Here is a 26,629-nt window from a genome sequence, read left to right on the forward strand (position 1 = left end):
GAACACCAGACGGAAATTGTCAGAGAAACTCTGCCTCCGTGGGGAGAGAAAGCCAAGTTACCTTTTCATCTACTGGTGAACCCCCTCCTCCTTCAGAGGACAAGGGAGCCTCTTCATTTCAACTTGTTCGGCCCAGTTCCCCCTGGAATTGGCGGTGGGAAGCCCAAATTGGCCAGTGACTGGCGAGGACGTGGCAAAGTCGGGTGGCGGTCAGTGGGTGCACTTACGTCGCTAACCTCAGGGACCAGACCAGGGGAGTGATGGGCCAAATGGCTTGTCAAACCAGGAGGCTCCCGGGCCGCGCCGGTGGAGGTGGGGGGTGGCAAGGTCAAGAATTGGAATGCGGTTTGATTGTCAAAGGAGAAGAGTGTGATAAAAGGTGTACAGAGTCACCGCTTCCAGCGCCCTCTGAGGTACCAAGGCAGCTAGGCACAAAATCTGAGGTCCCAATCAGAAACATGGAGAAATAAAGTCAAAACTTGAGCATTAGCCAGGCATTCTGGGGACCCGGGTTCGAATCCCACCACAGCAGCTGGTGGAATTTGAATCCAATAAGTATCTGGAATTAAGAATCTAATGATGACTGTAAATCCATTCCTGATTGTCAGAAAAACCCGCCTGGTTCACTAATGTCCTTCAGGGAAGGAAACTGCCATCCTTACCTGGTCTGGCCTATATGTGACTCCAGGCCCGCAGCAATGTGGTTGACCCTGAACTGCCCTCTGGGCAGTCAGTGATGAGCAATAAATGCTGCCTGGCCAGCGATGCCCTCATCCCGTGAATTTTAAAAGAAAATTACATTCCTTCAAAAGCAGAGAAAGAAAAAACAATTGCGGGGGGCTCTAAAATGTCAGGATTTACACTTTCAGCGCAGGTTGTAATGAGCTCTTTGGAGAGGCTAGTGCTTGTGTTTTAACGGAGCAGCTACAAAGGGGGATGCAGAGCGACTGGGTCAGAGGGAGGCCGATGTTCCCCCCGCACATCCCCAAGCCGTGACTGAGCTGAACATTGGCGTGTTGTCCATCCGCAGGTTGGGGACAGACCACGGGGACGGGGCCTGGTGCCCTGCCAAGCCTGTGCACCGCGACAGCTCCGAGTTCCTGCAGATCGACCTCCGCAAGCTCTACTTCATCACCCTTGTGGGCACGCAGGGCCGCCACTCCAACGGGCATGGAAATGAGTACGCGCGTCTCTACGGCCTGCAGTACAGCCGCGACGGGGACTTGTGGATGACCTGGAAGGATCGGACTGGAAATGAGGTAATGTCGGGGGGGGTCGGGTGGGTGGTGTATAGGGGAGGTGGTCACACATGCTGCTGTGTCCATTTCCCTTTTGGCGATTCCGCGTCCTGGTCCTTTCCATACACTCACACGGTGTGGACGCAGAGGGTCAGTACTGAGGGACGGCCGCACTGTCGGAGGGTCAGTACTGAGGGAGTGCCGCACTATCAGAGGGTCAGTACTGAGGGAGTGCCGCACTGTCAGAGGGTCAGTACTGAGGGAGTGTCGCACTGTCAGAGGGTCAGTACTGAGGGAGTGCCGCACTGTCAGAGGGTCAGTACTGAGGGAGCGCCGCACTGTCAGAGGGTCAGTACTGAGGGAGTGCCGCACTGTCAGAGGGTCAGTACTGAGGGAGTGCCGCACTGTCGGAGGGTCAGTACTGAGGGAGTGCCGCACTGTCAGAGGGTCAGTACTGAGGGAGTGCCGCACTGTCGGAGGGTCAGTACTGAGGGAGCGCCGCACTGTCAGAGGGTCAGTACTGAGGGAGTGCCGCACTGTCAGAGGGTCAGTACTGAGGGAGCGCCGCACTGTCAGAGGGTCAGTACTGAGGGAGTGCCGCACTGTCAGAGGGCCAGTACTGAGGGAGTGCTGCACTGTCAGAGGGTCAGTACTGAGGGAGTGCCGCACTGTCAGAGGGTCAGTACTGAGGGAGTGCCGCACTGTCGGAGGGTCAGTACTGAGGGAGTGCCGCACTGTCAGAGGGTCAGTACTGAGGGAGTGCTGCACTGTCAGAGGGTCAGTACTGAGGGAGTGCCGCACTGTCAGAGGGTCAGTACTGAGGGAGTGCCGCTCTGTCAGAGGGTCAGTACTGAGGGAGTGCCGCACTGTCAGAGGGTCAGTACTGAGGGAGCGCCGCACTGTCGGAGGGTCAGTACTGAGGGAGTGCCGCACTGTCAGAGGGTCAGTACTGAGGGAGCGCCGCACTGTCAGAGGGTCAGTACTGAGGGAGTGCCGCACTGTCAGAGGGTCAGTACTGAGGGAGTGCCGCACTGTCAGAGGGTCAGTACTGAGGGAGTGCCGCTCTGTCAGAGGGTCAGTACTGAGGGAGTGCCGCACTGTCAGAGGGTCAGTACTGAGGGAGTGCCGCACTGTCAGAGGGTCAGTACAGAGGGAGTGCCGCTCTGTCGGAGGGTCAGTACTGAGGGAGTGCCGCACTGTCAGAGGGTCAGTACTGAGGGAGTGCCGCACTGTCAGAGGGTCAGTACTGAGGGAGTGCCGCACTGTCAGAGGGTCAGTACAGAGGGAGTGCCGCTCTGTCGGAGGGTCAGTACTGAGGGAGTGCCGCACTGTCGGACGGTCAGTACTGAGGGAGTGCCGCACTGTCAGAGGGTCAGTACTGAGGGAGTGCCGCACTGTCGGAGGGTCAGTACTGAGGGAGTGTCGCACTGTCAGAGGGTCAGTACTGAGGGAGTGCCGCACTGTCGGACGGTCAGTACTGAGGGAGTGCTGCACTGTCAGAGGGTCAGTACTGAGGGAGCGCCGCACTGTCAGAGGGTCAGTACTGAGGGAGTGCCGCACTGTCAGAGGGTCAGTACTGAGGGAGTGCCGCACTGTCGGACGGTCAGTACTGAGGGAGTGCCGCACTGTCAGAGGGTCAGTACTGAGGGAGTGTCGCACTGTCAGAGGGTCAGTACTGAGGGAGTGCCGCACTGTCGGAGGGTCAGTACTGAGGGAGTGCCGCACTGTCGGAGGGTCAGTACTGAGGGAGTGCCGCACTGTCAGAGGGTCAGTCCTGAGGGAGTGCCGCACTGTCGGAGGGTCAGTACTGAGGGAGTGCCGCACTGTCAGAGGGTCAGTACTGAGGGAGTGCCGCACTGTCAGAGGGTCAGTACTGAGGCAGTGCCGCACTGTCAGAGGATCAGTACTGAGGGAGTGCTGCACTGTCGGAGGGTCAGTACTGAGGGAGTGATGCACTGTCAGAGGGTCAGTACTGAGGGAGTGCCGCACTGTCAGAGGGTCAGTACTGAGGGAGTGCCGCACTGTCGGAGGGTCAGTACTGAGGGAGTGCCGCACTGTCAGAGGGTCAGTACTGAGGGAGCGCCGCACTGTCAGAGGGTCAGTACTGAGGGAGTGTCGCACTGTCAGAGGGTCAGTGCTGAGGGAGTGCTGCACTGTCAGAGGGTCAGTGCTGAGGGAGCGCCGCACTGTCAGAGGGTCAGTACTGAGGGAGTGCCGCACTGTCAGAGGGTCAGTACTGAGGGAGTGCCACACTGTCAGAGGGTCAGTACTGAGGGAGCGTTGCACTGTCGGAGGGTCAGTACTGAGGGAGTGCCGCACTGTCAGAGAGTCAGTACTGAGGGAGCGCCACACTGTCAGAGCGTCAGTACTGAGGGAGTGCCGCACTGTCAGAGGGTCAGTACTGAGGGAGTGCTGCACTGTCGGAGGGTCAGTACTGAGGGAGCGCCGCACTGTCGGAGGGTCAGTACTGAGGGAGCGCCGCACTGTCAGAGGGTCAGTACTGAGGGAGTGCCGCACTGTCAGAGGGTCAGTACTAAGGGAGTGCCACACTGTCAGAGGGTCAGTACTGAGGGAGTGCCGCACTGTCGGAGGGTCAGTACTGAGGGAGCGCCGCACTGTCAGAGGGTCAGTACTGAGGGAGTGCCGCACTGTCAGAGGGTCAGTACTAAGGGAGTGCCACACTGTCAGAGGGTCAGTACTGAGGGAGCGTTGCACTGTCGGAGGGTCAGTACTGAGGGAGTGCCGCACTGTCGGAGGGTCAGTACTGAGGGAGTGCCGCACTGTCGGAGGGTCAGTACTGAGGGAGTGCCGCACTGTCGGAGGGTCAGTACTGAGGGAGTGCCGCACTGTCAGAGGGTCAGTACTGAGGGAGTGCCGCACTGTCAGAGGGTCAGTACTGAGGGAGCGTTGCACTGTCAGAGGGTCAGTACTGAGGGAGTGCTGCACTGTCGGAGGGTCAGTACTGAGGGAGTGCCGCTCTGCCCTACTCCCATTTCCTGCACTTGGCCCACAGTCTTGACATTGCAAGTGTACGTCTAAATACTTCTGCAATGTAATAAGGTTGTCTGCATATCCCAGCCTTACAGGCAGTGAGTTCCAGATTCCCACCACCCTCTGGGAAATGTCTACACCCCTCCTGCCCCACCCCTCCCCTTAGCCATTCATCCACTAAGAGGTAAGGTTTTTTCCCTCTCCACACTATCTGTGCCCTCTCATTGTTTAATTATATCCCCTCTCAGTCTCCTCCCCTCTGAGGAAAACAATCCCACCCACTGTCCAATCTGTCATCATAACCGAAACTCCCCAGCCCAGGCATTAGCCTGGCCACTCTCCCCTGCAGGTCTCTGTAGTGCAGTCACATCCCTGTCATCATGCAGATCCCAGAACAGTATTAAGCAACAATTCCCATTTGTCAGGCAGAGCTATCATTCACTCAGCCCAGCACACTCTATTTTAGCTGGGCCCCCGTCTTTCACTGAGGTCTGGATGTGCCGATCGAGGGGCCGTGGGACTTGAATGAGGAGCTTCTGGTTCAGAATGATGTCCACCGTGCTACAAGACCCACTCTGGCCTCCCCTTAACTGTGTTGCGTGTCATTGGAAGGGCACACAAGAAATCAAACCTCAGAATACATCACAAAAGTGAAAGAATTTTTTCAAGTATGCACATTTTCCCAGTTTACCCATGTTTTCGCCCAGAAAACAGGAACCAGATTTGTTCACTGAACAAAAATTATGATTAATTTCCAAGTTAATTGACTGGCTATAGGTGGATGGTTCTGGACTGTCTGCCTGTAACTCTATTTGAACCTCTAACTCCTGAAGAAACACCCTGGTGTGTGCACACACTCCCTCCCTCTCTCTCTCTGACACACACACATGCACTCTCACTTGCTCTCTCCCTCTGTCTCTCCATCTCACTGTCACATGCACACTCACTTACACACACACACACACACACACACACACACACACACACACACACACACACACACACAAACATTCTCTCACACACAAACATAATAAAAATAAATGGGTGTTATGGAGGAGGGAAAACTGGGAAAGCTGTTCAGTGTTGTCTGAATTGTTTCTTGTGCTAGTCAGAACACTATTTCTCCATCTTCCTTTTTATGGTTTGCAAGAGGTACAGCATAGCTGGTTCACTGATCAAAGGTCTCTGTTGCCTTCATTAAAAGATGTAACGTGTAGAAGCCCGGACCAAAGTTCGACTGGTTTTCTTCAGGCTTGAAGTCGTTTTTACTGCAGACAGCAGAGAGACGCTGCCCCTAAGCTGTCGGTGTTCGGATATCTTCTCTGTATCTTGCTTATAGCTCTAAGCTGTTCAGCTACTTGAGAATCAACCATATCATTGTTAGGAGGCAGAAGGCCTTTGTCATTGATTACTCGTCACTCATCCACCAACTAATCAGTTTCTTGTTGCCAGTCAAAGCTCAATTTGTAAACAACTCTTTGACTCCAGCAAACTACTGTTCAACTGCTACTTGAGCAAGCAGCTCTGTAAACAATGCTTACAATGAAGCCCAGCTTACTCGCTTCTGAACATGCAACAATCTGGATACAACTCTCGGGGTTTTTTTAAGCAGCTCTTTTCTCATTCTGGCTGATGTTTTAAAAACACAGAAAAATAAACAGCAGCAGTATTGACAGCTGCTAAACATTCCGTGTGTCTCAGCTTCCATATTCTCATTCTTGCCTGAACACGGAAGCCGATTGTAAATTCCCATTAGATTTATGAGTCTTATAATGCCTTGCTCCAGACTGCGTTCACAAACTGAGCTGAATTTCACTGACTGAGCTCTTCTGTCATATTAAACACCTCTTAAGACCATAAGACATAGGAGTGGAAGTAAGGCCATTCGGCCCATCGAGTCCATTCCACCATTTAAATCATGGCTGATGGGCATTTCAACTCCACTTCCCTGCACTCGCCCCGTAGCCCTTGATTCCATGTGAAATCAAGAATTTATCAATCTCTGCCTTGAAGACATTTAACGTCCCTCTTAAAAGGTCTCAGCCTTCTTAGAGAATGAAGAGCTCTGGCGGCTTTAATCATCTCCAATGTTTGGAGTTTCTCGGCTCTGGGATGTCCCACATCGGCAATAGATATGTCAGGCAGCTTGAGAGAGTCCCGTGCTCGCACTCACGCTCTGCTTCTCCAATCTCCAGGTGATCACTGGGAACAAAAACCCCTACGACATTGTGCTGAAGGACCTGGGGCCCCCAGTCATTGCCCGTTTTGTGCGATTTTACCCGAGGGCAAACCGGCTGATGAACGTCTGCATGAGGGTGGAGCTGTATGGATGCCCCTGGTTGGGTGAGTGAATTTTTCATTAGCTTCCACCCGAGTCTCTCTAACCCGAGTTCCGACACCGCCCCCCCGACCCCAAAAGCTAGCCAGGTTTTTCTTTGTCAAAATGCATTCGTGGCTTGGCCCCGACAATGGGTGGTGCAGTTCACTGGAGCAAAGGGTCTTCTCTCTCATACTATGTAGGTCTGTGATCCATTCATAAAGACGTACAGCACAGAAACAGACCCTTCAGTCCAACTTGCCAACCAGATATCTTAAATTAATCCAGTCCCATTTGCCAGCATTTGGTCCCTATCCCTCTAAACCCTTCCTATTCATGTACCCATCCAGATGCCTTTTAAATGCTGTAATTGTACCAGCCTCCACCACTTCCTCTGGCACCTCATTCCACACACACACCACCCTCTGCATGAAAAAGTTGCCCCTTGGGTCCGTTTCCCCTCTCACCTTAAACCTGACACCTCTAGTTTTGGATTCCCCTACCCTGTGGAAAACATAGAACTCAGACAATAGAACATTACAGCACAGTACAGGCCCTTCAGCCCTCGATGTTGTGCCGACCTGCCATACCGATCTCAAGCCCATCTAACCTACACTATTCCATGTACGTCCATATGCTTGTCCAATGACGACTTAAATGCACCTAAAGTTGGCGAATCTACTACCGTTGCAGGCAAAGCATTCCATTCCCTTACTACTCTCTGAGTAAAGAAACTACCTCTGACATCTGTCCTATATCTTTCACCCCTCAATTTAAAGCTATGCCCCCTCGTGCTCGCCATCACCATCCTAGGAAAAAGGCTCTCCCTATCCATCCTATCTAACCCTCTGATTATTTTATATGTCTCAATTAAGTCACCTCTCAACCTTCTTCTCTCTAACGAAAACAGCCTCAAGTCCCTCAGCCTTTCCTCGTAAGACCTTCGCTGTTCACCCTATCCATTCCCCCCTTGATTTTATAAACCCCTGAGGTCACCCCTCAGCGTCCGACATTCCAGGGAAAATAGCCCCAGCCTATTCAACCTCCCCACTGCCTGCCCCCAATTGTCCGTAAACTGCTGTACCATTTCAAAAGGGGCAGTTTACGAGTTGGCCATGTTTGGGTCCATGTGTAGGCCAGATCCCATGTGGACGGCATATGCCCCTCCCTAAAATCCACCAGTGAACTGGGTTTGAGATTTCTACCACAATCGCTGACAAATATCTGGAATTAAGAGCCTCATGATGACCATGAATCGACTGTCAGGAAAACCCCATGTGGCTCACTAATACCCTTTAGGGAAGGAAACTGCCATCCTTACCTGGTCTGGCCTACATGTGACTCCAGACCCACAGCAACGTGGTTGACCCCAAACTACCCTCTGGGCAATTAGGGATGGGCAATAAATGCTGACCTAGCCAGCAACACCCTCATCCCATGAATGAATAAATTGTCACGGTCACTGAGACACACTTTTGGTTCTAGATTTTATTCACTGTCATTAAATTCCAGTGGTCGCTGTGGTGTGATTTGAATCATGATCTCTGGGCGTTAGCCTGGCTCCCCGGATTATTAGTCTGGTGATATTAAGCACAAGGTCCCTCTTTCTCTGGCTACTGTGCGTTTAAAGAGCCATTGCAGGGGCTCCAGAACCTGTTTGTCTAAGTCTGCCCTAACACGTCAAATGATAATTTTCCAGAAAGTGCCTTTCACTGGGTTAAAACCTTCCATCACCCTTGCAACTGTGGTTGCACCGCACCCTCTGTGAGCCACCTTCCATGGGGAGCTGTTTGACCCTTCAGAGTTGACATTCTATGTCCTAGGTAGTGCATTGTACCACACAGGAACAGATCCCTTGGTCCAACTCAGCCGCACCAACCAGATATCCTGAATTAATCTAGTCCCATTTGCCAGCATTTGGCCCGTATCCCTCCAAACCTTTCCGATTCATGTACCCATCCAGATGCCTTTTAAATGTTATAATTGTACCAGCCTCCACCACTTCCTCTGGCAGCTCGTTCCATACACGCACCGCCCCCTGCATGGAAAAGTTGGCCCTTAACTCCCTTTTGAATCTCTCCTCTCTCGCCTTAAACCTATGCCCCTCTAGTTTTGGACTCCCCCTCCCTGGGGAAAAGACCTTAACTATTCCCCATATCCATGGGCCGCTCACGATTTATGGGTAACTCCTTTGTGAGAGTGCAGTCTGAAGATTGGAGGGATCCCTTTCAAACAAAAGGGGTGCCCATTCGGCGCGGGCCCCCCTGCCCTGGGTTAAATCCCCAGGTGAAGCTTGGCAAGGCACTTAAAGGGGGCATTAATTGCCTACTGCCACCCTTGTCACTCGCTCAATTGTGTAGTGAGAACAACCACTGAATTGCAGTCAAGCCTGCCCCTTCCACCCCCCAACTCACTTCAAACCCTCCGAGGGTGGAACAAATATTGCAGCCCACTGAGTGTTCAGAGGAAAGGACTCACAAATTGATTTTCCAATCCTAATGTGAGGGAAATGTCGTCAATGGCCGATGCTTGGGCAGAGACGCCATTAATTCTGCAGTTTGTTGGCAAGACCATCCTCCACATGACACTCCTTACCCTACCCAGCCCTCTGAGTCTGCTCCACCCATTCAGTAAGAATCACTGAATCCCCAAAAGTCCGGGAGCAGGCCATTCATCCATTGAGCCCACACTGGCCCTCCGAAGACCCACACCCCTACCCATGGCTAGCCTGCACATCCCCCAACACTAGGAGGCACACCTTAACCCACCAGAGCAAACCCACGCAGACACGGGGGAAGAGTGTGTAAACTCCACGCAGACAGTCAGCCAACAGTGGGATCGAACCCAGGTCCCTGGCGCTGTGAGGCAGCAGCGCTAGCCACTGAGCCACCGTGCTGACTCCAGGACCGAAGCGGTTGCGACCTCAGCTCACTTTGGATCTTTGATTTCCTTGTCCAGAAAAGAAATTCCATGATCCACGCCCCCCAGCTTTCTGGGGAGCAACATTCCGCTGCTGGCTGAGAGAAGTCTGCTCATTTTCCATCTCAATTGGGAAGAAACTATATTCTTCATGTTTCAGTCCTCCCTGCAGGAGGAAATATCCACCCCATCCAGTCCCCTCAAGGTATTTTGCCTTCCAATTCTCATCCTTCCACACTGCAATGGCGAGAAAATACAGCCCCTCTTCAACCTCTCTCCATCAGATTTGAGCCCTTCATCCCAGGAATGAGTTCAGTGAGTCTTCTCTGAACTTTTGGTGGGTGCAGATGGTTCTTGCAGTTAGTGCCAGCTCAGAACCCAAAGCAACTTTACTCCGTTAAGATACAAAGCAACGCCATTTAAAGACTCCGGACTCCACCGAAAGTTCAATAAGTTGAGATCCTGATTTCATTCTTCCATGTTTTTGTTTTTACACCGTGGCCCCCCAACACCCAGTCCTATGACAACATGGGTCACCCATTCTCATGCCCTCCTGGGCCAATCACCATACTCCATGCGTTGCATTCAGCACAGCTAACCCATTTTCTCACAATCACCTCTTATTCAGCTTCTCTTCTGCCTGGCCTGCTATCCGTTGTCTCCTTGTTTGCCTACCCTCTTTCATATTTATCCCTCCAGGCTCCGTCTCCACCTATCTCCATCCCTGTGTCTCCCCACTCACCCACCCCGACTTTGTCTTTGGCATAAATACCACTTTGCCCCTAGCTACTAGCAGTTCCGACACCAGACTGTAAACACTAACTCGGCTGTCTTCCCACAGATGCTGCAGGACCTGCTGAGTTTCTCCAGCAATTTTTGCGTTTGTTTCAGATCTCCAGCACCAGCAGTTCTATGTTTTATTTTACAATGTAAGATTTATAACCAGTCCGATACCATATATGAGCCATGGAATGAACATCTATCTATTGATGGTGAAACTTTGAAACCCTGAAATGTCATTCTTTCTGGTTCTGCGATTGAGAATTCATGTGTAATGATTAACTGTAAGTCTTGCTTCAGTTCAGTTCTTCACCACAAAGGAAATTGAGTTTTAAATAAATGCAAACCTTGAATGAGTGATTAAGTGAAAACCCTGAGCAATTTTTCGCATCTCTGCTTTGTCCCTCACCCTCCTCCAAGTAAAGTAATTTGCAGACATTGCAGCCTCCCTGTTGAGCGTGTTTGTGTGTGTGTTTGTGTGTGTATGTGCATGTCTGTGCGTGTTTGTGTGCCTCTATGTGTGTGTGCGTGCACGTGTGGCTTGCTACCCACCCACCCCCGGCTCAGAGACCTTGACTCGAACATCTCTTTGACTTCCTGTGCAGACGGTTTGAAGTCATACCGGATTCCCATGGGACAGATGATGAACGTGTCAGGCCTGCCTTTGGTCAACCTCAACGACTCCACCTACGACGGGCACAAGATCGCGAGGTAAAGGCGCACAGTGTTGTTGGGGAAGGTCTTATCCACCTGGATAGCGGCGCAAGCCTGCAGAATTCCCAGGGAGGTCAAACTGGTCAATGGGGAGCTGTATATGGTTCTTAGGGCCAGAGGGATCAAAGGGCCGTGGCGGGTGGGGGGGCCAAAACGGGAATGGGCTACATAGTTGGATGACCAATCACAATTAGATTGAATGGCAGTGCTGCCTTGAAGGGCTGAGCGGCCTACTGCTACTTTATTTCTCTCTAAGCTGTTGAATGGTTAGAGGATCAAGGTGCATGGGGGATTCCTGTAGCCCACCTCTGCACGATGTGAGGATGTCAATCACAGATCTCAATACTATGAGTAGACTCAAAGATTGGGGACCTGTAATGTCCAGGGTTTGATGCTTAGCTCAGTGGTAGAGCATTTGACTGCAGATTGATAGGTACCCAGTTCAAATCTGGGTATCTCCTTTATGCTGGCACCTCGACTTGAACATTGCAATCTGCCTTTCAAGCTGGGCACATGTCAGATGGAAGTGCTCCTCCTCCTGACAGAGGGTCATTTTGGGCAGCTCAGTGGGTTAGCACTGCTGCCTCACGACGTCAGGGACCTGGGTTCTATCCCACCCTCGGGCGACTGTCTGTGTGGAGTTTGCACATTCTCCCCGTGTCTGTGTGGGTACCCTCCAGGTGCTCCGATTTCCTCCCACGGCCCATAGACATGCAGGTTGGGGTAGACTGGCCATGCTAAATTATCCGTCATGTACAGCCGAGGTGGGTGAGCCATGGGAAACACAGGGTTAACAAGGATGGGGTGATGGGGTCATCTTCGGAGGTCCAGTGCTGACCCATTGGGCTGAATAGCCTCTACCTGCCATATGATGTGAAAGCCTAAACAAGGTGGATTACAGCATCATCAGGAAGTGGTGTAAGATCACACATCTACCATGAGATGGTTCTATCCAACAACCTCGTGGTAGATGTGGAATCTTAACCTGTACGTGGTTAGAACTTACTTGGTTTCAATAAAAGCTAATATTTTCTGATAACAAAAGAGTCTCAAAAACACATACTGCCTACTGTCCCAAACCCAACAGTCAAATAGGCAAGCTCCTGGGCTGTCACCATTGCATTGATCCCTCAAAAATGAAGCAGCTCATTCAAACACACACACACACACACTCTCTCTCTCATACACACACTCACACACACACACACACACACACACACACTCTCTCTCTCATACACGCACTGATATTCATACACACACACACACACACACACATACACACACACACACACACACACACACACACACACACACACCCTCTCTCTCACACACACACACACACACACACACACTCACACACACACACCCTCTCTCACACACACACACCCTCTCACACACGCACAAACACACCCTCTCACACCCTCTCTCATACACACACACACACACAACACACTCTCTCTCATACACACACACACACGCACTGACGTTCATACACACACACACACACACACACACACACACACACACACTCACACACACACACAAACACACACACACACACACACACACACACACACACACACACACACACACACACACCCAAAACATGCACTATGCACATGCAACTAGACATGCATGTTATCACTTACAGCCACAGTCAACATGCAAACAAACATAAAGGAAGATGTGGCCACAAACAGCAGTGGAGTCACGTAAATATACACGCACAGAAATCCTCGTGCAAGCACAAATATACTGAGAAATGGTGTACACGTGAGGAGTGTGCAAGCTGACAATGCATCCACTCACGTGGGCTCGGTCATTCTCTGAGAGAGAGCCTCATCCACGCTCCATCGGCTTGACTTTGAGCAGTCTCCCATGTCACACTTACACAAAAGTGCTAAATGCTCTGTGTCTTCAACTTTTAATTGATCCTCGCTGTCCCCAGCCCTTTCAGGCAGGGGGAGACAGGCAACTGCTCCCACGTGCCACACCCCATTGTGTGGACAAAAATGACAAAAACAAAGGTCTATTTCTGATGGGACCAGTAAGATCTGATGAGTGGGGTTCTGCAGGGGCCTCTGCTGGGCCCAGCACCTATTACTTCTAAGAACACAGAACAGAACAGCACAGGAACAGGCCATTCAGCCCTCCAAGCCTGCACCGACACATTTTGCCCTTCCATACTAAAACTGTCTTCACTTACAGGATCCGTATCCCTCTATACCCTTCCTGTTCATGTATTCATCCATGTGCTTCTTCAATGCAGCAAGTGTGTCTGCTTCCACCAGCTCCTCTAGCAACATGTTCCAGGCACTCACCATCCTTCGTGTGAAAAACCTGCCTCGCACATCTCTTTCAAACTTCCCCGTTCACCTTGAACCTGCGTCCCCTAGCAACCAACCTCTCGAAAAAGCCTCATACTTTCCACTCTGTCTGCACCATTCAAAATTTCATAAATTTCTCTCAGACGTCTGTCTGCTTTAGAAACTACATCGAAGGCACAGTCGCAAAATTAGCAGATAAGCCATAGATAACTGGGGAAACATGTTGGGGAGAAGACATCACAAGAATGCAGAACGATGTGAGTAGGTGAGTGAGGGGGCTAAAATCTGGCAGATGGAACGTATTGTGGAAGGATGTGAAATGGATCACTTTCGCAAGAACAATTAAAAAAAAGCCGAGCATTATTTAACTGGGGAATGACTCCTGAATTTTGAGGTTGAGGGAATGAGGTTCCTTAGCGCAGGAGTCACAAGATGTTGGAATGTTGGTGCAGCAAGGTTTTGGAAGGTTAATGGATTGCTGTACTTTACCGTGAGTGAAATTGAACACACAGGGCATTACTGAAAACCCCGTCTCAAATGTGCTGTGCAGTTTTGGTCTCTTCGTTTGTAAGGAAGGAGGGGATTTGCAAGATTGCAACCTGGAATTAGCGGGTTGTCGTATGAGGAAAAGTCAGGACAGGCTGGGCTTGCTTTGACTGGAGTTTGAAAGAGTGAGGGTGACTTACAGAGTCATACAGCATGGAAGCAGACCCTTCAGCCCAACCAGCCCATAGCAACTGTCATCCCGAACTAAACTGGTCCCACCTGCCTGCATGATGGAAGTTCATAAGATTGTGAATGATCTTGACAAGGTGGGTGTGGAAAGGATGTTTATTGTTGTCGGAGAGTCCAGAGCTAGAGAACACTGTTTTAAAATTAAGATACGGCTGAACAAAGAACAAAGGGTTTTTTTTTTCACAGAGAATCTGGTAATAGTAGGTCCCTGTCAAACAGAGAGACCTGGGGGTTCAGGTACAGAATTCTTTGAAATTTGTGTCACATTCAGACGGGCTGGTTAAGAAAGTATTTGGCACGCTTGCCTTCATTGCTCAGACTTTTGAGTGTAGGAGTTGGGACGTCATGCTGAGGTTATACAGGACGTTGGTGAGGCCTCCTCTAGAGTAGTGTGTCCGGTTCTGGTCATCCTACTATAAGAGGGCTATTATTAAATTGGAGAAGGTTCAGAACAGATTTACCAGCATGCTGCTAGGAACAGAGGGTTTGAGATATAAAGACAAACTGGACTTTTTTCACTGAAGTGTAGGAGTTTGAAAGGTGACCTTATTGAGGTTCATGAAAATTGTTCGGATCTTGGATAAGGTGAACAGCAAAGGTCTTTTCCCTCCGGTGGGGGAGTTCAAAACTAGGGGGCACATATTTTAAGGTGAGAGGAGAAATATTTTAAAAAGCACATGAGGGGCAACATTTTTACACAGAGGGGGTCGTTTGTATATAGAATGAACTGCCAGAGGAAGTGGTGGGATAATTTCAACACTTGCGGGCATATTTTTAAGGGTAAACAAGAAAGATTTAAAAACAGACGTGGGGGGGGAAACCTATTTTTAAAACATATCGGGAATGAATTTCCTGAGGATGTGGTAGGTGCGTAGTTACAACATTTAAAAGACATTTGGATAAGTTGATGAATAGAAAGGTTTGGAGGGATATGGAGTAAGTGAAGGCAGGTGGGACTAGTATAGTTTGGGATTATGGTCAGCAAGGACTGATTGGACCGAAGAGTCAATTTCTGTGCTGTATGACTCTATGACTTGGAACTATTTGCCTCAGAAGATGGAGGTTGGATCATTCAATACTTTTAAGGCGGTGGTGAATTAAAAAAATTTTATGTTTATGTTCATCAAAGGCTTTGGGGGGGGATTTTGCAACTGTTCAGCCACAAGTGGATGATCAATCTTTAAGGGCATGATGACCTACTCCTGCTCTTGCTTGAAGGCTGTACCTTCAATGCCAGGGGTCTAACTGCGGGCTCGTTCCCTCCTCTCCTCAGTGTCCACTACGGGGGGCTGGGCCAGCTTACAGACGGCGTCCTGGGCATGGACGACTTCACCAAGAGCCACGAGCTGCGGGTCTGGCCTGGCTATGACTATGTGGGCTGGCACAACAGAACCATGAGTGACGGGTTTGTGGAGGTCGATTTTGAGTTCGAGCGCGTCCTCACGTTCAGATCTATGAAGGTAAGGCAATGGGGCTCAGCTTGATGGCCGGCACTCAGGCACGTAAACGGGAGCAGGTTCTGGTGTACCACGTTTAGTCCCTCCAACACTGTCGGCCGATCTGGTCCATGTTACTACCTGTTCTCGTGCACTGTTTTGTCAACATGCCTCAGCCAAGAGTATATTTAGCGACCTCTGTTCAATACTGTATCAGATGCAAGAAAGAACAGAGAAGACGTTTCTCCTCATCTCTGTCTCAACTGGGTGCTCCCCCACTCTGTTATTTTCTAAAGGTGTCCCCAGTTCTAGGGTCCCCCACAAGAAGTAATGTCCTCTCTGCACCCACCATGTCAATACGTCAGTAAAGTCACCTGCCATTCTCCTGAACACCAGTGGATATGAGCCCAAACTGCCCAACATTTCCTCCTCAGACAACAGTAGCCTCAAAACTCCCTCTGATGCAAGTATATCCCTCCTGAAGTTACCTGGGTAGGGGATAGGCCGTGGTATTACGTCTGAGTCAGAGCACCCGGCTTGGTATCTGGGGAAGATACGGGTTCGCGTCCCCTAGCAGCTGGTGAAAATCGTCTTGGGTAAAATAAATGTCCCGAGGTAGTCAGCCCATCTGGCTCGTGGAAGCTCTTTCAGGAAGGAATCTGCCTTCCGGGCTTACGGCAGTCAATCCCAAATCACCCAGCGAGCCGTGCGAAAAGTGTGTCCAAACGTTACAATGTTCAGCGCCATTCAGGGCTCCTCAGATACTGAAACAGTCCGTGTCCACATGCAACAAGATCTGGTCAATATCCAGGCTTTGGGCTGACAAGTGGTGAGCAATGTTCACGCCACACTAACGCCAGGCTATGACCGTCACCAGTAAGAGACTATGTAACCACTGCCCCTTGACATTCAACGCTGGTTTAATGGTGTATGGCTACAAGAGCAGGCCAGAAGCTAGGAATACTGCGACGAGCAACTCACCTCCTGACTCCCCACAGCCTGTCCACCTACTATAAGGCACAAGTCAGGAGTGTGATGGAATACTCCCCACTTGCCTGGATGGGTGCAGCCCCAACAACACTCAAGAAACTTGACACCATCCAGGACAAAGTAGCTGCTTGATTGGCACCGCATCCACAAGCATCCCCTCCCTCCATCACTGACACTCAGTAGCAGCAGTGTGTACTATCTACAAGATGCACTGCAGAAATTCACCAAAGATCCTCAGACAGCACCTTCCAAACCCACGACCATTTCTATCTAGAAGGACAAGGGCAGCAGTTACATGGGAACACCAGCCCCCTGCAAGTTCCCCTCCATGCCACTCGCCATCCTGACTTAGAACTATACTGCCGTTCCTTCAGTCTCGCTGGATCAAAGCCCGAGAATTCCCTTCCTAACAGCATGTGACTATCCCATGAAGTGCAACCATTCAGAAAGGCAGCACAGCACCACCTTCTCCTGGGCAGTTCAAGATGGCTGACAAATGGTAACCCAGCAGTCAAAGCCCAGGTTCTCAAGAATGAATAAAATATAACAATAAACCGGTCCCTGGGGTTGATCTCACTGATGTCTTATACACTTGCAACATGGCTTCGCTACTTCTGTCCACCATCTCCCTGCATTCCATTTGCCTTCGTCCCCTGTGCCTATGTGATGACTGGAGGGATTTGACAAGGCGGATGCTAAGAGGAAAGTGGCACAGTGGTACTGTCCTTACCTCTCAGCCAGGGGATGCAGGTTCAAGTCCCACCCGCTCCAGTGGTGTGGAGTAGCAGCCACGAGCAGGTTGATTGGACTTGGAAATGTGGAGCAATGTTTTCTCGAAAGGTTGCAGAGTGTTGGAATTCTGTCCGGGATCACTGGATATTTTTGAGGCTGCAGGAGGGAGCTCAGGGCTTTGGATTTGGAGTGAGATGGGGAGGGGGGGGTTTGGATTGTGGGGAGACCTGGGCAGGAAAACGGAGTTGGGGGCCCAGATCAGATCGTCAGAAGGTATCAGAATTATTAACCAAATAAAAAGACCTCGGAGTGCAGGTTCATAGGTCAATGAAAGTGGAGTTGCAGGTGGACAGGGTGGTGAAGAAGGCGTTAGGTAAGCTTGCCTTCATTAGTCAGTGCATTGAGTATAGGAGTTGGGATGCCATGTTGTGGCTGTACAGGGCATTGGTTAGGCCACTTTTGGAATACTGCGTTCAATTTTGGTCCCCCCGCCAAAGGAAAAATGTTGTTAAACTTATAACAGTTCGGAAAAGATTTACAAGGGGTTAGAGGGTTCGAGCGATAGGGAGAGGCTGAATAGGCTGGAGCTATTTTCCCTGGAGCGTCAGAGGCTGAGAGAAAGGTGGCACAGTGGTAGTGCCCTTACCTCTCAGCCAGGAGACGCAGGTCCAAGTCCCACCTGCTTAAATGTTATAGAGGTTTATAAAATCATGAAGGGCATGGATATGGGAAATAGTCAAGATCATTGCCCTAGAGTGGGGGAGTCCAAAACTAGAGGGGCATAGGTTTAAGGTGAGAGGGGAAAGATATAAAAGGGACCTGAAGGGTGACTTTTTCACGCAGAGGGTGGTGCGTGTGTGAAATGAGCTGCCAGAGGAAGTGGTGGAGGCTGGTACAGTTACAACATTTAAAAGGCGTCTAGATGAATAGGAAGGGTTTAAAAGGGATATGGGCCAAATGGGGCTAGAATAATTTATGATATCTGGTCGGCATGGACGAGTTGGGCCAAAGGGTCTGCTTCCATGCTGTGCACCTCTCTGTCTGGCTAAATGGAGGACCAGGTTTGATGGGCTGAACAGCCAGCTCCCGCTCCTCTTCTGTGCTTCCGCGCGCCGATCGAACAAATAACTGAACTCCTCACTTGAATCTGTTCCCAGGTCCACTGCAACAACATGTTCTCCAGGCAGGTGAAGATTTTTAAGTCGGTGGACTGTTTCTTCAAAAGCGGCCCCTCCGTTTCCTGGGAGCCTTTGCCCGTCAGCACCACCATGGTCCTGGACAATAAAAACCCCAGTGCCCGCTTTGTGACCGTGCCACTCAATCACCGCGCTGCCCAGTCTATCCGTTGCCACTTCTATTTTGCAGACTCGTGGATGATGTTCAGCGAGATTACCTTCCAGTCAGGTAGGGGGCGATGTTCAGCTGGGGGTTGGTGGTGGTCCAGAGCTGGGTGGGGCCAGAACTGCACAGTGCAGGATGGCAGTCGAACCCCTAGGGGGAAGCTGCCCAGATCAGTAGGTTTACCGACCAGGGACACAATCCAGCGGCTATGCAAACCTTAGATGTCCTTTTTTTCAATTGAAAGTTGCCTAAAATTGAGGGTATTGCTGAACAAGAGTAACGGAGCATGCTCACCGCTCCCCTTTCAGGAGAAGCACAGCCAGCTCTTGGCCCCAAAACACTCTGTGGAGGCCTCCAGTCTCTGCCAGGGAAAATGGTCGGGGCTAAAACACTTGAACATTATCCTGACGTGGTTGGATACAGCTCTTGGGGCTAAAGGGGTCAAAGAGAGAAAGTGGCAACAGGGGATTGAGTTGGATGATTCGATCAAGTTGAATGGCAGAGCAGACTCAAAGGGCTGAATGACCTGATCCTCTTTTCTAGCTCTCTACGTTTTAGCCACACACTCCCTCACTGTTGGGCAATCAACATGAACATTGTCATGGCATATCAATATCCTAGCCAACTGGAAAGCAAGTAGACTCTTCATTCCTTGATTGGATTTTTCCAGAGTTTGGGGAGAAGGGGTGGAGGATGTTGTTCCCACAGACTTTCTTTTTCCCCTTCTCCTCTTAGTGTTTAGTAACAACCGTGTTCCAAGAATATTATTTATTTGAACACCCTGAAAATGTTTTTCTCTTGGGTTTCATTCGCAGTAGTGTCCAAGGCATTAGATTTTCATATCATTCCAACAACACTCAAGATGTTCGACACCATCCAGGACAAAGCAGCCCCTGCTTGAATGGCACCACATCCACAAACGTCCCCTCCCTCCACCACCGATGCTCAGTCGCAGCAGTGTGTACTGTCCACAAGACGCGCTGCAAAAATTCACCAAAGATCCTCAGACATCACCTTCCAAACCCACGACCACTTCCATCCAGAAGGACAAGGGGCAGCAGATACATGGGGACACCATCACCTCCAAGTTCCCCTCCAAGCCACTCACCATCCTGATTGGGAAATATATCGCTGTTCTTCAGCGTTGCTGGGTCAAAATCTTGGAGTTCCTTCCCTCATGACCAACCCACAACAGGAAGACAGCAACGGTTCAAGAACGCAGCTCACCACCACCTTCTCAAAGGGGCAACTAGGGATGGGTAAAAAATACTGGGCCCAGGTGAAAGAGGTCACCAGGAGGTGGTTGGAAGTCTCGAGGCAGGTCAAATGAAACGAGTAGAGTTCCTTTCTGCTGTTGTTCCGTACATTGACCTTCACGGTCGCTTACGCATCTCTGTCCTTTCTAGGCATTGAAGACACCACGCCTGTCATCCCAGGCTTACATCCTCAAGGTCCTGCTCCACGCCAGAGAGAAACGCTGATCCCTCCCCAAGAGGCATCAACCGGCGATTACGACCTCGCCGGGGGTATCACAGCAACCGTCAGTAACCTAGGTAACGTTATAGCTCCAGCTTGCCAGGCCATTGGTGAGATCGCACCCACAATATGGCGCACACTCCATATTTAAGGGGTGAATACCCATGCAAGGCAGACAGCATTCCATCATCAAAGTCCTGATGTAGAGATAAACAAGGCTGGTCATAGAATCCCTACGGGTGTGGGGGCAGGCCATTCACCCCATCAGGACCACAATGCCTGTCCGAAGAGCATCCTATCCAAGCCCACCACCCCCTGCGTTTCCCATGGCTAACCCACCCAGCCCGCACATCCTTGCACACTATGAGGGCAATTTAGCACGGCTTAACCCTCACTAACCTGCACATCTTTGGACTGTGGGAGGACACCGGAGCACCTGGAGGAAACCCACGCAGACACTGGGAGATTGTGCAAACTCCACACAGACCAAGGGTGGAATCGAACCTGCCCCTACTCTGCAGCCGTAACATTGTATTCCTCGCTCTGTCCTCTTACCCTGATACACTTTGTAAGGTATGATCTGCCGCTACTGCATGCAAAACAAAACTTTTCACTGTACCTAGATCCACGTGACAGTAGCAAAATGAATCGATGCTCTGTCAACCTTTTTTTCCTTCTCCTTCTGGTGGTGGTTGTGCTTGACGCTCGTCTCCTCTTCTGGCCCCCAGATCTCGAATCATCCGTCTACCTGTCCCCAAATGCTGGGCGGCCTGTCCCCAAGGCTGACAGCAGCAACACGGCCATTCTGATCGGCTGCCTGGTGGCCATCATTCTCCTGCTGCTCATTGTCATCTTCATCATACTCTGGAGGCAATACTGGAAGAAGATCCTTGGCAAGGTGGGTCTCGGGTGGGAAAGGAGGTGGGGTGGGCCAGCGCTAGGCTCTAAACCTTGTGGTTGCACCATGGGAATGCTGTACGCACTCCTCAACCTCTCAAGGCAATGGGAAATTAGAAGGAAAATAGATTGATAGCAGAACTGAGGTTTAAGGTGAGAGGGGACCTAAGGCCAACTTTTTCACACAGAGGGTGGTGTGTGTATGGAATGAGCTGCTAGAGGAAGTGGTGGAGGCTGGTATAATTACAACATTTAAAAGGCGTCTGGATGGGTATATGGATAGGAAGGGGTGAGAGGGATATGGGCCAAACGCTGGCAAATGGGACTGGATTAATTTAGGATATTGGGGCAGCATGGATGAGTTGGACAAAAGGGTCTGCCTCCCTGTTGTCAGTCTCTATGACTCTGTAACTGAGAGGTTATAGCTGTCAGCGGAGTTTAAGCGGGACATGGCTCAATAGTATAGGAAGGAGATAGCTTGGGTCAAATGCTCCAACGTTTAAGCAGGGGTTTGGTTGGGTACATGAAACAAAATTGGAGCAAAAACAGAGAGCTCAGCGGGTCTGTGGGATGTTTTATGATTTCCATCAGTGGACTTGGGTTGGGGGGTGGGGGGAAAGCCGATGGCTCAAGTTTCGGATGATGCAGAGAGAAGCAGGAGGGTACATCTCGAAAGTGACATAACTTAGATGCAGACTAGTATAGATGGATTAGTCAGTAGGTGGAAATCTGGCAGATGGAATACAGTGTGGGGAACACGGAAGGAAGATTAAAACAGCAGAGTATTATTTAAGTGGTGAATGACTGTCGAGCTGCGAGGGATCCAGTGCAAAATGTTAGTCCGCAGACACAGCAAGTGAAGAAGCCAAAGGAGCATTGCTTCCAGTAGTTACAGGAGGAGTTGAATGGGAAGGATGTTACTTTTCAGATGCACAGGATGTTGGCACATCTTGAAAAATGGCCAGCTCTGGCCTCAGGAGTTGAAGAAGGATACAGATGTTTTGGAAACAGCTGGGAGAGAGTTTACCGGGTTGCTGCCTGGACAGGGCAAGTTGTTCCACTAAGGAAAGATTGGGCAGCTTTTTTTTCCCAGTGGAGGTCAAGATGAGCGGGATGGGATTCGATTCCCATGGCTAAGATCCTGAATGGCCTCAGCAAAGTGGACGTGGAGAGGCTGGTCCCACTTGGGCAGAATTAGGGGACACTTGCCAACCTTTGTAAATGTGCATCCTGCCTAGTTGCATCACAGCTTGGTATGGCAACTGTTGTTCCCAGGAACACAAGAAACTACAGAAAGTTGCCAGTCCATCATGCAAACCAGCCCCCCCCAACCCACTGACTCCATCTACAATTCTCACTGCCTTGGGAAGGCAGCCAACGTCATCAGAGAGCCCTCCCCCACCCCCGTTATAATCTCTCCCAACTGCTTCCGTCAGGCAGAAGGTACAAAAGCTTAAACACACATGCCAGCAGGTTCACAACCAGCCTCTTCCCCACTGTCATTAGATTCCTGAATGGACCTCTCAAATTTTAAATTTACTGTCGACCTCACTCTTCATGCACCTTCCCTGCGGCCGTAACAGTGTATTCCTCACCCTGTTCTATCGCCCGAATGCACTTTGTATGGTGCTGCACCCAAAACAAAACTTCTCACTGTACCTCAGTGCATGTGAAAATAGCAAAACCAAATCAAATCACGTTATAAATTAGGGCTCACCCTTTTAGAGATGAGAGCCGTCTGAGAGGGTTGTGTGACAATAGGAGAGTCTCCTTCAAAAGGCAGAGAGGTGAGGGGGGGGCTCATGGAATATTTTTCAGGGTGGAGACATGGAACATCGAAGACCTCCAGAGGTAGATGACAGCGTGGAATTGGAAATGCACACAGATCTTGTTGAATAGCAGAGCCGGTGGTCTGCTCCTAATCTGTCAGTGGGTGAACAGGATGGGGCCAGCATTGATCCTGATGGAATGCTGCTTTCCCCACTTTGGACAGACAGAGCTTTCTGTTTCATTCCCTCACCCCACGTGGTCCGACTTCACTCTAACTGCAGGAGCTGTCGATTGGATCTTTCGTGTTAAATACTTCATTTAGAATCTGTTGGTGTTGGAGCCACAGTGATCCCATGGATCTGCCCACATCGTGTGGATTATCCTGCATTTTGTTGCCGAGGCAAGGCCTTAATGCAGGACTAGTCTGGCGCAGGAGGTGTTTGGCTGGAGTTTGACTCTGTTCTGCTTCGGCCTTGAGGCTTTGAGCCTCTGGCCTACCAGCCCCTCCAGGGTTCCTCGGGGGTTGCCCCAGTAAAAGGAAGACTAATCCCCTGGGCACGACAGCTGCCGTTAAAGGTACCAGCTGGAACCTGAAGGCCAGAGATCTCCCGGACTGTGGAAAATCCCAGGCCGTAGGCTCCTGTGGCTCGCAAACCGCGCTCCGTCAACCCACGTGTGACCTTTTCACCATTTGTGAGCTGCAGTGGAGAGCGTGAGTAATGTGGTGCGGGGAAGGCCCACTTTGGTTATCCAGCCTGGGTATAAGAGAGGTGCCGAGCTCCCTACATTGTTTATGTCACCCTTAAACCTTATCCCTCAGTTCCCTAACCACACCCACACACCACCAATGCACCCCCCCCAGCTATCGTTTATCCCCAAATCATCCATCATCCAATGGCATAATTTAAAATGCACTGAACCAGCTGAGAAAACTGTGAATGCAATCCTACTACCATGGCAGAAATATCCAAAGAAATAAACAAAAACTAGTGATGTCCTTTAAGTGCTTTTCGTATTTGTCAACAGACTAAAACAAATGACATCAGAGAGATGTTTGCTCTCCTTTAATCGGACGGTAGAAGTTCTGATAGTTTTACAACCATCTGCGAAAGTGATCTTTTAAAACTCAGCCAAGCATTCACAGGCAGCAGTTTCTATCTTCTGAAGGAACAGGTGTCCATTTCCGCAGAGGCAGAACAGTTTTTCTGCTGTCAGAAGTAGTAAAACTAGAGGAGATAAACATGATAGCAGGGGCCATCCTTTCACATTTTGTACTGCATCGTAGTACTTTTTCCATTGGAAAAGTACTGCAATGCATGTGAACAATTATGTACCTCGAGTCAATGCAAGGATCAGCTTACCTTTAAATGACAGGTCGCTATGATAAACACTATGATGCATTAAAAATACATCTACATTACAACAGTATTCCTAATAGTGACATTGAACATTTTACTATTGCCTTTCAAAATGTTAACATAGAACATAGAACATTACAGCACAGTACAGGCCCTTCGGCCCTCGATGCTCTGCCGACCTGTCATACCGATCTGAAGCCCATCTAACCTACACTATTCCATGTACGTCCATATGCTTATCCAATGACGACTTAAATGTACCTAAAGTTGGCAAATCTACTACCGTTGCAGGCAAAGCGTTCCATTCCCTTACTACTCTCTGAGTAAAGAAACTATCTCTGACATCTGTCCTATATCTCTCACCCCTCAATTTAAAGCTATGCCCCCTCGTGCTCGCCGCCACCATCCTAGGAAAAAGGCTCTCCCTATCCACCCTATCTAACCCTCTGATTATTTTATATGTTTCAATTAAGTCACCTCTCAACCTTCTTCTCTCTAATGAAAACAGCCTCAAGTCCCTCAGCCTTTCCTCGTAAGACCTTCCCTCCATACCAGGCAACATCCTAGTAAATCTCCTCTGCACCCTTTCCAAAGCTTCCACATCCTTCTTATAATGCGGTGACCAGAACTGTACACAATACTCCAAGTGCGGCCGCACCAGAGTTTTGTACAGCTTCACCATAACCTCTTGCTTCCGGAACTCAATCCCTCTATTTATAAAAGCTAAAACACTGTATGCCTTCTTAACAGCCCTGTCGACCTGGGTGGCAACTTTCAAGGATCTGTGTACATGGACACCGAGATCTCTCTGCTCATCTACATTACTAAGAATCTTACCATTAGCCCAGTACTTTGCCTTCTAGTTACTCCTACCAAAGTGCATCACCTCACACTTGTCTGCATTAAACTCCATTTGCCACCTCCCAGCCCAGCTCTGCAGCTTATCTATGTCTCTCTGCAACCTACAGCATCCTTCATCACTATCCACAACTCCACCGACCTTAGTGTCGTCTGCAAATTTACTAACCCATCCTTCTACACCCTCATCCAGGTCATTTATAAAAATGACAAACAGCAGTGGACCCAACACCGACCCTTGCGGTACACCACGAGTAACTGGTCTCCAGGATGAACATTTCCCATCAACTACCACCCTCTGTCTTCTTTCAGCAAGCCAATTTCCGATCCAAACTGCTATATCTCCCACAATTCCATTCCTCCGCATTTTGTACAATAGCCTACTGTGGGGAACCTTATCGAACGCCTTGCTGAAATCCATATACACCACATCAAACGGTTTACTCTCATCAATGACGAGTTAAAGATCAATGCCAAAGGATCGGCAGTCTCCTCCCTGGCTTCCCAGAGGATCCTAGGATAAATCACATCCGGCCCAGGGGACTTATCTATCTTCACCCTCTGTAGGATTTCTAATACCTCTTCCTTGTGAACCTCAATCCCACCTAGTCTAGTAGCCTGTATCTCAGTATTCTCCTCGACAACATTGTCGTTTTCTAGAGTGAATACTGTTGAAAAATATTCATTTAGCGCTTCCCTATCTCATCTGACTCCACACACTACTTACCACTACTATCCTTGATTGGGCCTAATCTTACTTTCGTCATTCTTTTATTCCTTAAGTACCTATAGAAAGCCTCAGGGTTTACCCTGATCCTATCCACCAACAACTTCTCATGTCTCCTCCTGGCTCTTCTGAGCTCTCTCTTTAGTTCCCAACTCTTCATCCAGTTCTCTGTTAGCTTCGGGGTCACTCAGCATAGGTTGACACCAGTGGATGCAAACGGTGCATTGGAGGAAATCTGATTTTTGTCCCACATTCAGAACGGCAATCCCAACCTCGGCATGGACAGATATAGATTTCACAGCTACGCTGGGCATTCCTGACCCACAAAATGCTGGACGATGACAATGTGGGCCTGAGAATGCCGAAGGACATTAGATATCCTCCTGAACATAAGACCGAAGATTGAACACTCACACATCAGGCTGTGCCTCCAAACTCAGATGGACTTTCAACCTGCACACGTCTGTCTTTACATGATCTTGTTCGCCACACAGTGACTGGAGAGACAGGGAGTCTGTTCTGTTTATTCATGTTACAACGGCCAGGGTTTATTGCTAACCCTTAACTGTACCCGATAGCAGTGAGCTGCCTTCATGAACCACTGCTATCCATGGGGGTTGGGCCCATCCACAAGGCTGTGAGGGAGGGAGGTCTGCGATGTTAACCTAGCGACAGTGAAAGATGTTGTTCGGACTGAGCATTGTGTGTGCCTTGGAGAACTAGCGAGGGCTGGGGTTCCCAATATCCTTTTCCATGTGGTAGGGGATGTGGAATCAGGAGGTGTTGTCAGAGCGGAGGTTAGGAAAGATGGAACAGTGCATCACTGCAGATGTGTGTCGGTGTCGGAGGGACTAAGTAAGTTGGATATGGAGCCAATCAAGTGGGGGGGGTGCTGCTTTATCCCTGGGTGGCGTCGAGTTTCTTGAGTGTTGTTGAAGCTGCTCCCATTCAGGCAAGTGGGGAGTATTCCATCCCACTCCTCGGCGTGCCCTGTGGATGGTGGACAGAGAGAGTCAGGAAGTG

General features: G+C 50.0%; 1 protein-coding gene across 7 annotated transcripts in view; it reads left to right on the forward strand.

Annotated features, from left to right (window-relative positions):
* Window positions 1–26,629, forward strand: part of LOC125446303 (discoidin domain-containing receptor 2-like) — a 179,412-nt gene that overhangs the window by 117,362 nt on the left and 35,421 nt on the right. For all 7 annotated transcript variants that reach the window (XM_059639757.1, XM_059639755.1, XM_059639759.1 and 4 more), the window contains 7 exons: window positions 1,031–1,259; window positions 6,425–6,572; window positions 10,851–10,956; window positions 15,295–15,481; window positions 18,337–18,583; window positions 19,927–20,073; window positions 20,725–20,894. In XM_059639757.1, the coding sequence (XP_059495740.1) occupies window positions 1,031–1,259; window positions 6,425–6,572; window positions 10,851–10,956; window positions 15,295–15,481; window positions 18,337–18,583; window positions 19,927–20,073; window positions 20,725–20,894 (1,234 nt within the window). The remainder of the gene's footprint in view (window positions 1–1,030; window positions 1,260–6,424; window positions 6,573–10,850; window positions 10,957–15,294; window positions 15,482–18,336; window positions 18,584–19,926; window positions 20,074–20,724; window positions 20,895–26,629) is intronic.

This window comes from Stegostoma tigrinum, chromosome 34 (assembly GCF_030684315.1).
Source record: "Stegostoma tigrinum isolate sSteTig4 chromosome 34, sSteTig4.hap1, whole genome shotgun sequence".
Classification (NCBI taxonomy): domain Eukaryota; kingdom Metazoa; phylum Chordata; class Chondrichthyes; order Orectolobiformes; family Stegostomatidae; genus Stegostoma; species Stegostoma tigrinum.